The 16816-nt window shown below is 34.5% G+C and overlaps 1 protein-coding gene and 1 pseudogene across 2 annotated transcripts; one reads left to right on the plus strand and one right to left on the minus strand.

The window, feature by feature from the left end:
- Positions 1-3852: 3852 nt before the first annotated feature.
- LOC148205846 (dynamin-like protein ARC5) lies at positions 3853-16278 on the plus strand. 2 transcript variants are annotated; one of them, XM_088103886.1, is made up of 15 exons: positions 3853-4772; positions 5448-5581; positions 5679-5771; positions 5924-5987; positions 6261-6309; positions 6455-6537; positions 7130-7287; positions 7364-7424; positions 7856-7918; positions 8327-8427; positions 8812-8869; positions 9061-9396; positions 10402-10566; positions 10674-10777; positions 15881-16278. In XM_088103886.1, exons 1-14 carry the CDS (start codon positions 3924-3926, stop codon positions 10737-10739), a joined length of 2280 nt encoding a protein of 759 aa, XP_087960012.1. In that variant the 5' UTR covers positions 3853-3923; the 3' UTR covers positions 10740-10777; positions 15881-16278. The 2 variants fall into 2 exon arrangements, with proteins under 2 accessions (XP_087960012.1, XP_087960011.1); XM_088103885.1 differs by lacking the exon at positions 15881-16278 and having other exon boundaries at positions 3854-4772; positions 10674-10945.
- LOC124848549 (L-type lectin-domain containing receptor kinase S.4 pseudogene) lies at positions 11484-15873 on the minus strand (annotated as a pseudogene).
- Positions 16279-16816: the final 538 nt, after the last annotated feature.

The raw sequence follows: 16816 nt of genomic DNA on the forward strand, positions 1-16816 counted from the left end.
TTTTAATGTCGTTTTCTTATTGCGTTTTAACTCTTTTGTGCTCTTTTAAAGTCCAAGTCGAGCGGTAGGTACCTACTAAAGGTATTTCGATATTCAAGTTCATTTTCAATTCTGATAGGTTATCACAATTAAATCTTAAATGTTTAATAAATGTAATTACTTACTTTTTTACCTTATCTCTATATCTATAGATTTTGGAGTGAGCTTTTGGTTAAGGTTGACCAAATTACGGTTCAATGTGCCATAAGTATGTTTTACTTTGTTAATTATGTTAGGTTGTGGTATCCTTAATACGTAAAGTGATTGTTTCATCACCTATGAGGTTGGTAACCGATCAATCTAGTTATCGTGGAGGTTTCATAGGATTAACTGATTGCTCACTTTGGAAATACTTTGGACATACGTTGATTGAGCGGTTTATACGGTACAAATATTAATTATAATTATGACATTTGATTATTATTATATTATCATATTTTTGCTATTATTTACTAAAAAGTGCTACATTATTATTATTATATATTTTAGATATTATTACATTACTAGTTTTATTATATAAACTCTAAAATCCAGAAATTTTATAAATATATATATATATATGCATATATATATATATATATATATATATATATATATATATATATATGTGTGTGTGTGAGATATTTTTAAAGAAATACTAGAGCTATCAAAACGGGCCACCCAACCCTGTCCACCACGGGTTGGTCACTTAGTGAGTCAACCCAACCCGACTCATTTATTAGCGAGCCAGAAAAATTTGAACTCAGTCTGACCCACCATGTGTGGGTGGGTAAACGGGTTGGCTCACTAGCTCATTTAATTACAAATTTTTTAAATAAAAAATTACAAACTTTTTATAATTTAAATCTAAACAAATTTCACTCCCAACATCAGTGTTTAATTAATTTTGAAAATAAAGAACTTAAATAATTTTTTCAAGCAAACACAAAATAATAAATATTTTTTATAAAATTAAAATTAAATTTTAATAAAATAAAATTAGGTAGGTGGGTTGGTGGGCCAACCCGACCCACCACGGGTTCAACCTGCATGAGTCGAGTTTAAATGAGTCGGGTTGAAATCTGACCCGCATAAAAAAAATACAATTTTTTCAAACTCAACCCGGCTCAAACTCGTGGTGAGCCGGGTTGGCCCACGGGTTATGACCCATTTTGACAGCTCTAAGAAATACACACTTATTTATACTCTTACTCATAAGATTCAAACTTGAGTTGAGCGTTAAAGAGTCTTTTGTAGATTGATTTTATCCGATATTCTAGTACTCAAGAGTATGGATCAAAGTTTTTCAAATCTTACCACATGTCCAAAGGATTACGCTCTGGATCTCAATAAGAACATTTAGTGTCCAACGTGGGACTCAGAAAAGCTTTTCCTATCTTTACACTTTCATGGTCACCATATGAGGTTATGTCTAATTGTATTACTCTTTCATGGTCAAATCACTGTAAGCATAAAGGAAGGAGCAGGGCTCCAACACCCCAAGAAAACCAATAGGAGGAAGGCTCGTGCAACTCTTGAGTAGAGCACAATCCGTAATTTCGACATGGTTCTTGTGAAAGCCGATTCGGCCAGTGTGAGACTCAAAGAGCAAGCAGCACAAAAACCTATATTAAATAGGAGACATGTTTAACCTAATTTTAGAGTGTTATGAGACTTAAACTAACACTTAGATTCCCAACAATCTCTCCCTCAAGAGTGAGTCTCTTCCACATAGGTACACTTCCCTTAAGTGGAAGCATTCTCAACCAACCACAACCACGAGTAACCTTTCGGTATATGGATCATTATACTTGTCTGAGTCGGTCACCAAGACAAACCATCAGCTCTGATACCACTGTTGGGTCTATCGAGGAGGAGGTTAACCAGAGAAATACAAACACCAATGAGATCTGAGCCCAACCATATAAGGGATTGACACCACTCTCTACCCAAAACCTTAAGACAATGAGTTAATGAGTCTTTCATCTTTATATAGAGCTATACTTTCTCATTTGTATCTAATGTGGAACTTAGACTCACACTTGAATTCCTAATATATCCCCATGCCTATGTAAAATTCTATTAAATCAAAATAAAATATATTCTAATTATGATTGATCCCTAATTAAATATTTCATTTTAATCTTTCCTTTTTTGCCTTAATTTTCTTTTATTCCTTTTGTGTGACTAGATATAATGAATATATTCTGATCCCTTCTACCAAGAGGAAAAAAAGAATACTTTTTTTCTCTAGCCAAGACTCAAACACATAACTCCCAAGTTCTAAACAAACGCACCAAATTAAACAAACCATCACAATTAGCTTATCATAGACACACACAACAAATATTACAAATAATAACTTACACCATAAGTTCACATAAAACAAATTAAAAAATAAATAAATAATTTATTATGTGCACAAGCATCAAACACATTACCTTTAACCCATAACAAAGAGTTATAACCATCTATGCTACACTTCACTTTTGCATAGCTTATCTTTTCTAATTTTAATTTATGACATCCATGTCCACCACTTTTCTAAATATTTTATTTTTCTTAGGGCTTACAAGTCGTGCTAATCCTCTACTTGTTGGTAGTCGAAGAGACCATCGTGGAAGCTACCCTAGCTGACTTACTTGTGCGCAACATGCCATGCCTTATAATCGAAGTCTCCCATCGACATGATCTCTGCAAAACAAGGATAAAAAGGATTAGTCATTCAATTAATATAAAATCATAATAGAAATTGACAACCTTACCCTCAAAGAGAGACCCATGATCTTCATCGTTGAAGACTTGAAGCATGTACCCAACAATTGATGGGTCGAGGGAGTTTTCGAATAAGTTTAATACCTTTATCCTCCTTGACGCTTAGCTGACCATCAGACACCAAGTTGAACTTCTCAAGGAACGTCAAATATAAGGGAAACTTAAGGGCCTAAGTACCAGGAAACACGAAGTACTCTAGCTCACCCGTAACAGAGGAGATGATAATCATGTTTAGGAAAGAGTACAATCTTTTTTGAATTTGAATCCTCAAGAGGCACAACAAAAATAAATCAGAGAAGAATGCAGAATAAGATAAAGATGAGGATGTGAGAGTCTAACAAATTGATAAATCAAGTGAAGATTATTTACAAAGATGTTAATTTTTTTTATAAGAATCATAGTTTTAATCTAAGAATCAAGAAAATTCTCTCTAAAAAAAATGTAAACGTATATATTATAACTCAAAAGTGTTTACATACATATTTAATGTTTCTATATATAAGCACACATGTTTAACGCATCTAAGAAATCCCGAAAGAAAGTCCAAAAACATGAGTTCAAAAATAACTTAAAAAATTAAAAGTATAAACAAATTGTTTACTATTATTAGTTTTATTATCTGGACTTTAAAGTTAAAAAATCCTATAACACATAAAGTATTTCTGAATAAATATATACATACTCATATTCTTTTCTTTTTACTCACAAATTTTCTTATTAACTTAAAAGCAAATAAATTTACATAATATTTCTTTATCCAACCATGCTCAAAATCCCGTGAACAGTTGGTGATACTTTTTTGGAGAGAATTTATTGTCCCAACCACAATAGGATTCTAAGATTCTAGAAACATTAAATTTCTTGTAGATTCAGAGTAAGTTTTGGTAGTTATTTTTACAATATCAAAAGTGAGATGAAACAACTAAATATCTACTAATGTAGAGACAGACAGAAAGAGCTATGTTTGGGTTTTGTCTTAGGTGAGAAGACAGGTGTCAGTTGGTGACGCATCGAATCACCTCATGGGTTCCTTTTCCTGCCAGTTGGGAATTTAAAGACTAAAGATGCAGAGGGTAAGATGGTAAATGGGAATTTGAAAAAGAAGCGGTGGAAGGAAGAGTTACCTGGAAATGGAGAGGGAAATGAAGTTGGCCCAAGAGGAGGAGGAGGAGCAGCGGGAGTGGCGCCTGTACGAAGCCTACAATGAGCTTCACGCGCTGGCCCAGGACTTGCAGACGCCCTTCGACGCTCCGGCGGTTCTGGTGGTGGGCCACCAAACGGACGGCAAGAGCGCCCTGGTGGAGGCCCTGATGGGGTTTCAGTTCAACCACGTCGGAGGCGGCACCAAGACCCGCAGGCCCATCACCCTCCACATGAAATACGACCCCCAATGCGAGTCCCCTTCTTGCCACCTCGTCTCCGACACTGACCCCTCCCTCTCTCACCACAAATCCCTCCCTCAAATTCAGGCTTTCATCGAAGCTGAAAATGCCAGGTTGGAGCAGGACTCCAGCCAATTCTCCGCCAAAGAAATCATCATCAGAGTGGAGTACAAGTACTGCCCCAACCTCACCATCATCGACACTCCCGGCCTCATCGCTCCCGCTCCCGGCCGCAGGAACCGTGCTTTACAGGCCCAGGCACGTGCCGTCGAGGCGCTCGTCCGTGCCAAGATGCAGCACAAGGAGTTCATCATACTCTGCCTTGAGGATTGCAGCGACTGGAGCAACGCCACCACCAGGCGCGTCGTCATGCAGGTCGATCCTGAGCTCGCCAGGACTGTCATCGTCTCCACCAAGCTCGACACCAGGATCCCTCAGTTCGCCCGCCCTTCCGATGTCGAGGTTTTCCTCTCGCCGCCTCCCTCCACGCTTGACGGCTGCATTCTCGGTGATTCCCCCTTCTTCACCTCCGTGCCTTCCGGAAGAGTGGGCTGTGGAACCGGTTATCTCTACTCCTCCAATGACGAGTTCAAACAGGTTATTCTTATGCTCATTTACCTCCTTCGTATATCGCCAGTTTCCCTGCCGTTTTTCATCTGCTCTTAGTTTACTACTTCTTATTTTGTTTCATTTCAATGTTCGGCATGCCATGTATGTTGCGCATTTTCTTTTCTGTTTTTCTACCACTGTTTCAAATGCCTATCCAGTGGCTAAAAGTAAAATAGCAGATTGTGTGATTTTGGTCATATCTTCATTCCACCCAATATTTTAGCAAAACTAAATCGCTTGGTAAACTAGCATGACATTACAAGTAAATACAAAAGCACACTTATTTGAATGACAATGACCTAAGAAGGTGCTCTCAGTATAGTGACTTAATTGCCGACATGTGGAAAAGGAATGTTCTTCCGTCTTGAGCAATTAATGACTTAAATATTGGAAGAAATTGGGATGGAGGGTCATGATTGAAAGTGACAAAAAACTTAAGGTATCCAATTGGTGTAATTGAAACCTGAAGAACCAAAATTGCACAGTGGTGATACTTAAGAAACTAAAAATGAAATTAAGCCAAATAATAAATAAATAGCGCAATGCGACTGCGATTTGAGTTTGTAATTCCCTGAAGCAGTTCATAATTTGGTTAAAATTTTGGTGCACTGATAGTTGAGAGTTTCATTTCCATGATCCATTTTGTTCTACATACGGATGCAGGCAGTGTGCTTCAGAGAGATAGAAGATGTTGCATCTTTGGAGGAGAAGTTAGGGAGGGCATTGTCAAAGCAGGAAAGGAGTAGGATAGGCGTAAGTAAACTTAGGCTGTTTCTGGAAGAATTGCTGCAGAAGAGGTACTTATACATTATGGTTTGATTTTAAGTTTATCCGTTTTTTTTTTCTTTTTTTTTTGTTTATAATTGGCTGAGTCCTTAATAATGATCGTGCTAGGTATATAAATAATGTACCATTGATCATTCCACTTCTTGAGAAAGAGTATCGGAGTGTGACAAGGAAATTGAGTGACATAAATCAAGAGTTGAGGTATGTTGTAAGTTAAAAATATCTCTGTTGTACTTGATCTGCAAAGGAAGGAACGAGAGTGATAATTTTGGTTTTGAATTTTTTATTATAGAACTGTTATCTATCTGTTTTCCATTCATTACTTGTCTTATTCTTCTTCACATTGTATACAGCACACTTGATGAAGCCAAACTGAAGGAGAAAGGAAGAGCATTCCATGATATGTTCTTGACCAAGGTTTCTTTGCCATAAATTCTTCTTCTCAGTATCTTACTCTTCTTTATTGGTAAAATTATTATGTTTCTAGTTTTTTGTCCTCCTACCAATGTGAGGGGTATTTAATCTTTGATGTTTAGCTTGTATAGTAAACTCTTTGTCTGTCTTAGTCTGTATGTATCTGCATATGCATGCTTGTAGTTAATTATTTTCAGCTGTTTGAATTCATAGTGTCTGAACCTTAAAATGTACTCGTATTTTCCCTCCCTCACTTGCATATTTTCTGTTATTCAGTTGTCATTGTTGCTTAAAGGGACAGTTGTTGCACCTCCCGATAAATTTGGTAAATCTCCTATTCCTCTTAGCTGTTTTTCACGGGCTAGCCTATTGAACAGTTGATAATGCACAACACTTAAAAAGCATGCTTACTATCTTTTGATATCCTTTTTCCCTTGACAAGTTGCCTGACCTTTTTTTTTTTGTTTCAGGTGAAACACTGCAAGATGAACGAATAAATGGAGGTGCATTTATTGGTGCTGATGGTGTTCAGTTTCCTCACAAGCTAATACCTGTAAGTTTCGGCCTACTTTTTTACCATTCTTATGAGCTACATTAGCTTTTCATTGCAGTGGATGGCAATCTAACTACTCTTGATTTTACTATTTTCCCTTTTTAAAAATATGAATAATTTCCATTTTCTGTCTTCTCGTTGATGATTTTATTTAACTTGGGCTGTTAGTTATGTCTGCTAATTACTACTTCCGTATGAGTTTTATGTTTGTGTGGAGGGTGAAGATTTTCTCATAATCTTGTTAAATAAACACCTGATGATACAGGTCCAAAGCCCACCATTACTAAGGTATATGTTGGGAGAGTTAAAAGGTGCAACACACCTAGGAGAGAGAATGGGTATAAAAAGATAAAGGGAGGTGGAGGGGAGGCTGGAAATTGGAATTGGGACCCAAGAGAAATTAGGCCTCTTTAATCCCCAGAATTTTTCTTTCTTGCCACTACTGAAAACAGTAATATACACATGATTTTGATTTCATTGATCATGCTTGTATACATTAATAAATGATAAATGATACATACATTTCATAGTCTTGTATTTTCTGTTTACTTTGTCTCTATAATGGGACAGGCTAACCTATCCTTGTGCACAGAATGCAAGTATGCGACTTTATGGTGGAGCACAATATCATAGGGCAATGGCTGAATTTCGTTTTGTGGTTGGAGGAATAAAGTGTCCCCCAATTACTCGTGAAGAAATTGTAAATGCTTGTGGAGTCGAAGACATTCATGATGGAACAAATTACTCTAGGTCTGTGTGTTTTACCTATTCATTCTTGTAATACTACCATTTGTAAATATTAAAATGACATTGTTTGAGTAACCAGGACTGCTTGTGTAATTGCTGTTGCAAAGGCTCGTGACACATTTGAACCCTTTCTTCATCAGGTGATTAATGCTATAAAAATGAATATATATTCCTTTTGATTTCTTTCTTTAATTATTTAGCTGAATTGCAATTTTAATTCTCTTTTAATTTCTGATTTGGTATTTTAGCCTTCCAATATTTTTGTGATCTTAGTCCCTGGATTTCAAAAATCTGCAATTTTTGTACAATCCTCAAATTTCTTGTTCTTACTTTTTTTTTTTCATGATCCAAACTCAGTTCTTAGCAAGTTTGAGTAGCCAGCTTTATCATTGACAGCTGCAGTTTTGTAATAATTAGGTTTGATTTGATTTCCAGGATTCTATCATAGTTTTATAATCAAATCTGTATACAAAATGATCCTTGTTGTGCTCTTCAAATTAGAGAAAATAAAATTAACTATTTTTCATATTCCTAGTCTAACTAAATGATTAATTCTCTATTCTCGGCACAGTTGGGCTCCAGACTGTTGTATATACTTAAGAGACTGCTTCCTATCTCAGTTTATCTTCTTCAGGTATTCTTTTGTTTTTTCTGTAAGATATGAAGTATTTGAATCTTACCTAGCAGCATGAGCTTTTAGGACACCTAGTTGTTTACATGGTATCAAGAGCCTCCATAAACAAGATGTCTAAAGTTTGATCCTTGCCAGCTCTATTATTCTAAATAAAAGTGAATCTTAGCACAAGGTAGGGGTGGATCTTTGCATTATCAGTGCTTCAATTCTGAAGGGCTCTTCCACAGCCTGAATATGGTATAAAACTATTTAGGTCTTCACCTAACAGCTTGAGCTTTTGAGATAGTCGATTCTTGATGTTTTTAATGAATAAATTGTTTATGCTTTTGCAAATATCCTCACAGTTTTGTACAATTATTAGTTTGTTATGTTTCCTAACTTATTTTATTTATGGACTTTGTTTGACAGAAAGATAGTGAATATCTAAGTGGCCATGAGGTGTTCCTCAGGCGTGTTGCCTCTGCCTTCAACAACTTTTCCGAATCTACAGAAAAATCATGCCATGAAAAGTTAACCACCACTTGTTCCCATACGCCATAAGTTTGTTCCATATGTCAAGTGAAAAATTGAGCTTTTTTAATAAAAAAGGAAAAATGAATAATCAAGACCTTAATTATAGCATGAGGAACAAGATGCACAGCTCATCTTTTTAAAAGAGAACATCAAGTGTAATATGACATTCTTGCATTACATCATGATTTTGTGCTTTCTTCCATTTTTTTCATGCTTGTTATTTTTAGATGTTAGGGTGCATTTTTTGCCTTGATCTTAAAAATGTTCTAGCTTTGCATTCTTATCCATAATTTATCCTTTTTTTTCTTACATTAAATGTTAGTACACGACATTGTTTATTTGTTATTTTCTAAATTTAATTTTGTTATCCTTTGCTCTAGATGTATGGAGGATTTGGTTAGCACCACCAGATATGTTTCATGGTCTCTCCACAATAAGGTATTAAGGGGCATTTACAGGGACCGATGCTTTGGCATGGTGCACTTTTAAATGATCTTGCTCCCTGTGTTGAGTTTAAGCTAGGATTGTATCATTATATCTTCCCGAGAGAAAAGTAAAATATTGTTTCCTAAGCTAAGTTTTCACAGCTCATTTTCTATCTCATTCTAGTGCCACTGTTAACTTTGTAGAGTCGGGCTGGGTTACGTCAGTTCTTAGATTCATTTGGTGGAACGGAACAGACCAACAGTGCTTCTAATAATCCTACGGCAACTAATATATCACAAACAAGTGTGCATGACAGAGAAGACACGAAGTCACAACCAGATGTAAAACTCAGTCATGTGGCCTCTGGGATTGATTCTAGTTCATCCATTCAGACAACAGAAACAAAGCTTGCCGACCTTCTGGATAGTACACTCTGGAATAGGAGGCTTGCACCTTCGTCTGAAAGAATTGTTTATGGCTTGGTACAACAGATATTTCATGGCATTAGAGAATATTTCCTGGTTTCCACAGAATTAAAGGTTTGTGATATTTCTTTTTTAATTTAAGCTTCTTTGTGTTTGGTCTGCCAGTTTCCTCCTTCCTTGCTTGAAATGAAAGCTTCCCAGGTAAGCATAGAAATGAAGGTTTGGGCTTAATGTACATGCACAACCTACGATATTTACTGAAAATTGTGATTATTCTTAAATATTTTTTGGCAAAGAGATCCTCTCTGCTGTTACAGTATGACAATATAAGAGAAAAGTGTAGCTCTTCAAGATTACAGACATTGTAAATTGATTAGAGTAGATTGAGTGTGAAAGAATTAGGTTACAAAAATTGATTTACGTTTTGTTAAGGTTTGAGTTTAGAATAATCTTTTAATCAGTTTTGTTTGAAGTGTAAAGTAAAACTTCAGTGAAGTAAAAATGAGTACGTTATGTGGATTCTGTACCGAACATGAATTCCTGTCAGCAGAAAAGTTGATGTTTTTACTTTTGTCAAGATCAATTATATTCATTGCTACATTTTTAAAAATTTTAAAAATTACTCAAACAAATAGCAACACTTTAAATGGATTTATTTTCCTGCAACTGCTGAGTATAAAGGTATCTAAGCAAGCAAATTATGAGACATTTAAAAAATAGTTGATGATTCTCCCCTATTTCTATTTGATTCTTCCAATATTACCAATACTGAGAAAAAATTATAAGTTGCATCAATATCTATTGTAAACAAAGATTTTTTATTTCTCATTTAACACTTGCATATTATAATTTCTCAAAGGATATCAATATATTAAAAAATTCATTTACACATGCAAAGCAGACTGTAGTTTAGGTATACCCCATATTTACATTTATTTTTGTTTTCATTCTTTCAAATTTTGTTGTTTTTGCCCAGGTTGATTAAAACTAACACCGCTAGACAATATGTCAAGACTTTGGGGCAATAGATTAGTATAATAAAAGTCATTCATAATTTAGAATTCTTTCGTAATTTTTTTCCCCATCTTTTATGCATTGCTTATACCCAATATTTTGCAGTTCAACTGTTTCCTTTTGATGCCCATTGTGGACAAGTTGCCTGCACTTCTCCGAGAAGACCTAGAATCTGCCTTTGAAGATGACTTGGATAATGTTTTTGATATAACCAATCTGCAGCATTCATTCGGGCAGCAAAAGAGAGATACAGAAATTGAACTGAAAAGGGTATTTCTTATTTCATATAACATGGTTTTCTCATGAACAATATCCAGACGTGCCAACTTTGTCTTTTATTGTCCATTATGTTAAACATTTTTTTTATCAATGTACAGATCCAGAGGCTCAAAGAGAAATTCAAAATGATACATGAGCAGCTAATTCAAAATCAAGTCATCTGAATATGTGAGCTGCTGAGTATAATTTTCAAATGAAACAGGCATGTGATTTAAAGATTTATGATCTTTCATTTTCTTATATTAATGTGTGCCTAATGAATTATCATAGAAGAAGAATGAATAAGATTTGATTACTAGGACATTTTGCTGTAGTTAACTGAACATCTCTTTTCCTCAATTAGTTCAAGTCAGGTGCTGTTCTTCTAGAATACATTGTGTTTGGACATTCTTTTCTTATTCTTTTGCGTTACACATAAACTTTTGGTTGTCAAGAGTTTCAAGAATAATTTTAATGTGTCTATAAGTTAACAAAGCAAATTACAGTGGATCAGCACATACTGAGTTGAATCAGTAATCACGCGTATGCTGTTAGTTCTGGCCCTAAATATTGGTTGCGAATGCTTGGACTTAGGAGTGTTTGACATAGTTTAGTTTGGTTTTTGGTTAAAATACATCTGAATAGAACATAAAGATTAAAATTATGTGGTTCTGTTTGAACATTTAAAAAAAAATTCAAACCAAGCGTTGAAATATGGGTGTAAATATTGTATATTTACTTTATACAATAAATATAGATTGATTAAATAATATATAAATATATTTTTTTATTCGGAGTTCGATTTTCCTATAAATAACAATGTAATGTTTCTTTCTGAAATCAAGAAAAGTAATTTTTTCACACCACTTGTTTTAGCGGATTTGTTGGATAGTTTTTTTTATATCTGTCTTATCCTTTGGACATAGAAGTCTATGTCTAATGTTATACCATGATGAGCAAATTTATTTCTAGCTTCACTATACTTACATATTTGTTATCTTTAACATTGTATAGTGTCAAACAACTTGTTTACATAAATTAGCTATTCTTTTATTTGCAAAGGAACTAAAATAAAATATAAAGGCACAAGAGGTATTTAAGCACTTACAAAGGAAAAACAAAGAAGTGAGGAGGTTATGCTGTGTTTATTGTGACATAAATAATAGATAATCCTTATAATCTATCTCTCAAACTTTATAGTTAAGCTCTTTGTATTATTTTCTTCCAAAAATTGCATAAAATTTAAGCTCAAACATTGCATAAAATTTAAAATAGAAACATTATAGTTAAGCTCTTTGTATTATTTTCTTCCAATACTATATTTTTTAGTACTTTACTCTCTCAAAGCTAATAATCTAATGTGCATACACTAGTACAATCATTCGTAGATTACACATTAAGCTATTTCTTTGTCACTTATTATATAGAAAACATAATTTCTCAGGAAGTCAAGGTTATTCCTAGGCTAATTTGTTTACACAAAATAAAATTAGTAGCTTTCTTGATCTACCACAATTTACTTTTATATTTTTAAGTTACATGTGATTTTTTTTAAGTTTTCTACATTTTGTATTTTATCATTCTTTAGAGAATTTAACAAATCATAACTGAGTTGATATAAAGAAAGATAGCACATACAAGAACAGTTTCTTCGTTGGGTTATAAGATCAACTCGTGTATGAAATGAAAAAGGATAGCATATACAAGAACAATTTTTTCCCAAAATGACAATGTTGGGGGTATGAAATAAATTAGACACGGTTAGTTTTCTTTTTATAGACACACCTATGAGTGAAATAATAGACAATATAATAATATTTAAATAATTGATTTCAATTTAGTTTGAATTAGGTATGAAATTATAAAGTGAAAACTGAACCAAACCATTGAGTTATACAAAAAGAGATTCAAATCAATTTTTTTAATTGGTTATCGACTTTTTGAATTGATTTTCTTAATTATTTTTCGACCTTTGTGCTGTTCTAAACACCCTACTTCGAGTGGCAATATACCTATTCTCCCATAAAAAAATGAATAAAACTTGGTATATAGAAGAGCACTTCTGTATATTTATGGAAAAACATTAAGGGCAATAGCATCATGGAGTTGAGATTGCTTTCCTTTCATCATTACCTAAAACAATGTGGTTCTTTATTATATGTTACTTACAGCCATAGCTATGAAGTGATACCAGTGAGTTCAGCAGGGTAGACCACCTCATCAAAGCATGTAAGACTATAATAGTTTGACGAAGACACCATAGAACTTGAAGGTTGAGAATCATATGGAAAGTTGCAGGGACATTTTGCTATTTCTCTTGGACCTTCACTGTGAATGTCAGGAGGAAGTGGAGAAAGGATAATTTCTCCCATAAGGAACTGGACAATCCTTCTCATATTAGGTCTGTAATGAGGATTGGGATGAGAGCAAAGCAATCCAAGACTAAGCACAAGCTGAGCTTCATCTTTGTCATACTCATATAAACTGGGGTCAATAGCTCTGCAGACCTGTCCTCGGTGATGTAGATCTCTAACCCAATCTACCAATACCAGTTCCTCGGGATTCTTTTGGGGCTCTATTGGCCTCCTTCCACATGCTACTTCCAAAATGAGTACTCCATACCCATATACATCTGTGCTTGTTCTTGCTTTCCCAGTCTTGGTGAGCTCAGGGGCCATGTAGCCTAATGTTCCCACAACGCTTGTTGTCTGTGGATTGATTCCATGCTCGTAAGTCCTTGCAAGACCGAAATCTCCAAGCTTTGGTTGGAGATCTGCATCTATCAGGACATTGCTTGGCTTTACATCTCTGTGAACAACCTGCACCTCACTTTCTTCATGGAGATACAACAGCCCTTGGGCAACTCCAATAATGATTTTGTATCTTTGTTCCCAAGTTAGTAATTTCTTCTTTTGATGATCATTTTCAAACAGAAGCTTGTCTAGGCTTCCATTTGGTAGATAATCATACACAATGAGGAGTTCATCCTGCTTCCTGCACCACCCATGTAATTGCACCAAATTTCTATGCTTAAGCTGTGTCATGCTTGTTATTTCCGCTACAAATTCTCTGATTCCTTGCCTTGAATCAGGAGCAACCCGCTTTACGGCTACTTCTAGTCCTGTGCTAGGGATTACACCTCTGTAGACTTTACCAAAACCTCCATACCCAATAAGGTTTCTGTCCCCGAACCTTCCTGTAGCTGAATGGAGCTCAGAATATTTAAATTTATGTGTGGCAAATTCGAGTTCCCAATCCTCTAAAACCTCCTCCCTATTTCTTAATCTGTGTAGGGCAAGAGCTCCTATAATTGTCAATATAAAAAGAGATGCACTTGCTAGAGTAATACCTACTGCAAAGTGTTTTTTGTGCACCACCTTAATAGAAGTATTTGACCGAATAAGTGGCACGGATGATTTTTCTAGCGCTTGTGCTGCTGCTCCTACTTTGAAGCTCCAACCATGTATATTATACTCAGCTACCAGCAGACCGTTGGAAGCAGAAAAACCTGCATACATGTAATCATCAAACACCAAGGATAGGTCTATGCGAAATGATATCAAAGGAAAATATGGCTTTGGCATGCCAAAAGGAGAAACTGTGACATGCATCATCATCTCCCCTTCATTGTAATCAACCCATGCTTGAATGGGTTTTCCACTCTTCAAACTGAAGGAAATGTTCTTGCTGTGATCTTCTTGGCCATTTCTTTCTAAATAGTATGCTGCTGACTTAGATATGTTAGAGATGAGGCTGGATATATCTATCCCCACGTGATTATCATCGATGTCTTCAAGTTCAAGGTTCTGTACCCCATCAAACTCTACAGCTAGGAACCGGGTTGAGAGTTCCTTATTACTTGTCTCATTTGGGAGGCCTAAATATTGATTTGTGAGGCACCCTTTTGGTTCGTTGGTAGATATTAGGACGAATGCAAAACCGTGTCCTCCAAGATCTGGGTACTTAGGAACTATGGAAAACACAAAGGTAGTGCTAAAGGTTGAAACAATGGATTTGTTTTTGCTAGATTTGAATGGCAAAGGAGATGGATAGAATGCATGGCCAAAGATTTTTGAGGAATCATTTGTCAAGGTAAGTATGCCATTTGGCCTCACATAAGCTCCATCCGTTTTCAAGCCTGCTTGCAGAAAATCATATTTTACAAAATTGATATCCGACAATGCAAATCTCAACAGAGAGTACAGAACAACCAAAAGGATGCCAGATGCATGCATTGCCATGCTTGTGAAGTTGCTATTGGTTGTTGAAAAAGATTAGAACACTGCTATCTGAAATAGGATTATAGTTACTCTGAAGTTTTGGTGGAAAGAGCCTATTAATACTGCGTTTGGAACTATGCACCTTGGAAGTAAGAATCGTTTTTTAAACCCAAATAAGGATATCAATGAAAATAACTTAGAAAAGGCTTGAGACATCATTTTAATTGAAAAATGTCAACTTGTACTTAAATAAAAATCCCTGAAAAACAAAAAGTGTATCTCATTAGAATGGTGAGAAAAAAAAGGAATTAATGTATATTATCTCATGACAAGTACAGATATCAAGATAAAAAGTTAAAACTAAGATAACTCAGTTTTAAGAAAAAGATTACAAACACATGCTTGATCATGTGGCTATTCTAGGCTACCAGTAAAACACGTATGAGAAATAGTTTGAATAAAAGTAGTTGGTGAAGACCTTCTGAAAAACAATTAATATTTTTTTTATATGATTCTGTCGTATTGAAGCTGAGGGCAGGTTATACATTGATTAGAATTCATGCGTTATTCTCACAAATTAACGACTGAAGAAATAACTTTGTTTTGGTACAGTAATTGAAGAAATAACTTGATCAAACCTCTATTAAATAAACTAAAAAAATGTACAGAATGATGATAAATTACTTACACAAATTTAATCAATCCCGTATTAAACATTTATGGCAAAGTCTAAACGAGTGTATATCCACTCTCTATTATAACCCTTTCTAAATACTTTCTATTTTATTTTCTTAAAACTCTCTTATGACAAAAAGATGTTACCACAGTTCTTGTCATAACTTTCAGTTCTCTACATGACAAGATAGAAAAATGTTATACATTGATCAGACTAAAACCATATGATCTTTTTCCTCTAAGAAAAATATCCTCAGAATTTGATTCTGCATTTGCCAAATTCAAACGGCTTGCTATTGGGGAACTCTGAGATGAACACATGGAATAACGTATACCGCAAAACACTCAATGAATTATTTATACCTGTGTTTTGCATATCAATAAAGTAGTATTGTTAATTAAGTGTGATATGTTCATTTGTCCCAAACTAGGCAACTACAAGGCAAGTGGTATTCTTGGAGCAAGGACCTAATGTTCCTGGAGAGAGAGACCTGACCCTGTTGAAGCTCAAAAACCAAAGACCCTCAAGATCAAAGTGTCATTGGAGACAACCTTCGTTTTCTACCATACCTGAATTAAACATGTTTAAACGTGTAGAGAGGAAAAAATGAGTATCACCTTATAATTGTGATAGATTATACTTGTAAACCTTGCAAACCTCTCCTTATCCATAGAATTAGTAGTCCAATGAAAAAGGGATTGTAGTGGCCTAATATATTTTGAAGAATAAAAGAAAAACCAAGACAATTATTGGTGATATTGAAACATTACTTTCTTATTACGTGAGTTACAATATTCAACATCCATAAATATATATAAATTTACTTTATTTCTAGTTGTTGGAGATATTTAATATATTCTTCTAACATTAAAGTATATACACACAATAGATGATTTGATGGTATGACTAGATATTAATAGATGATTTGATGGTATGATTGATCCAATAAATAAAAAAATCTCTCGTAGAATAAATTTTGAATAGCTCTAATAATATTTTGAAAAATAAATTTTAAATATAATTTAATTTTACAATGTAAAATAAAATTTATATTCATTTACATGTTATAAAATTGATTTATTTCTTATAAATGTATAAGATCACCATAAGTATTTTTGTAACTCTTCAATTATTAGCATTGGAGAGTGACATATGTGGAGCTTGATTGTGGAGCCATGCACACAAATGTGTTGGTGAAGTTGATATTCAAGTAAATGCTGACCAAAACAAAGTTGTTGTTATTAACTTTATTTTCCTTCAGTGAACTGTTTATCCCTTACATTTTTGTACTACTCATCCACTGCTAAGCAGCTAAATCAATGTGAATTTGATATTTATATTAAGAGATTTAAGAAGGTTTTAATGA

This window comes from Vigna umbellata, chromosome 1 (genome assembly GCF_029865625.1).
Source record: "Vigna umbellata cultivar VRB3 chromosome 1, Vumbellata_1.0, whole genome shotgun sequence".
Classification (NCBI taxonomy): Eukaryota; Viridiplantae; Streptophyta; class Magnoliopsida; order Fabales; family Fabaceae; genus Vigna; species Vigna umbellata.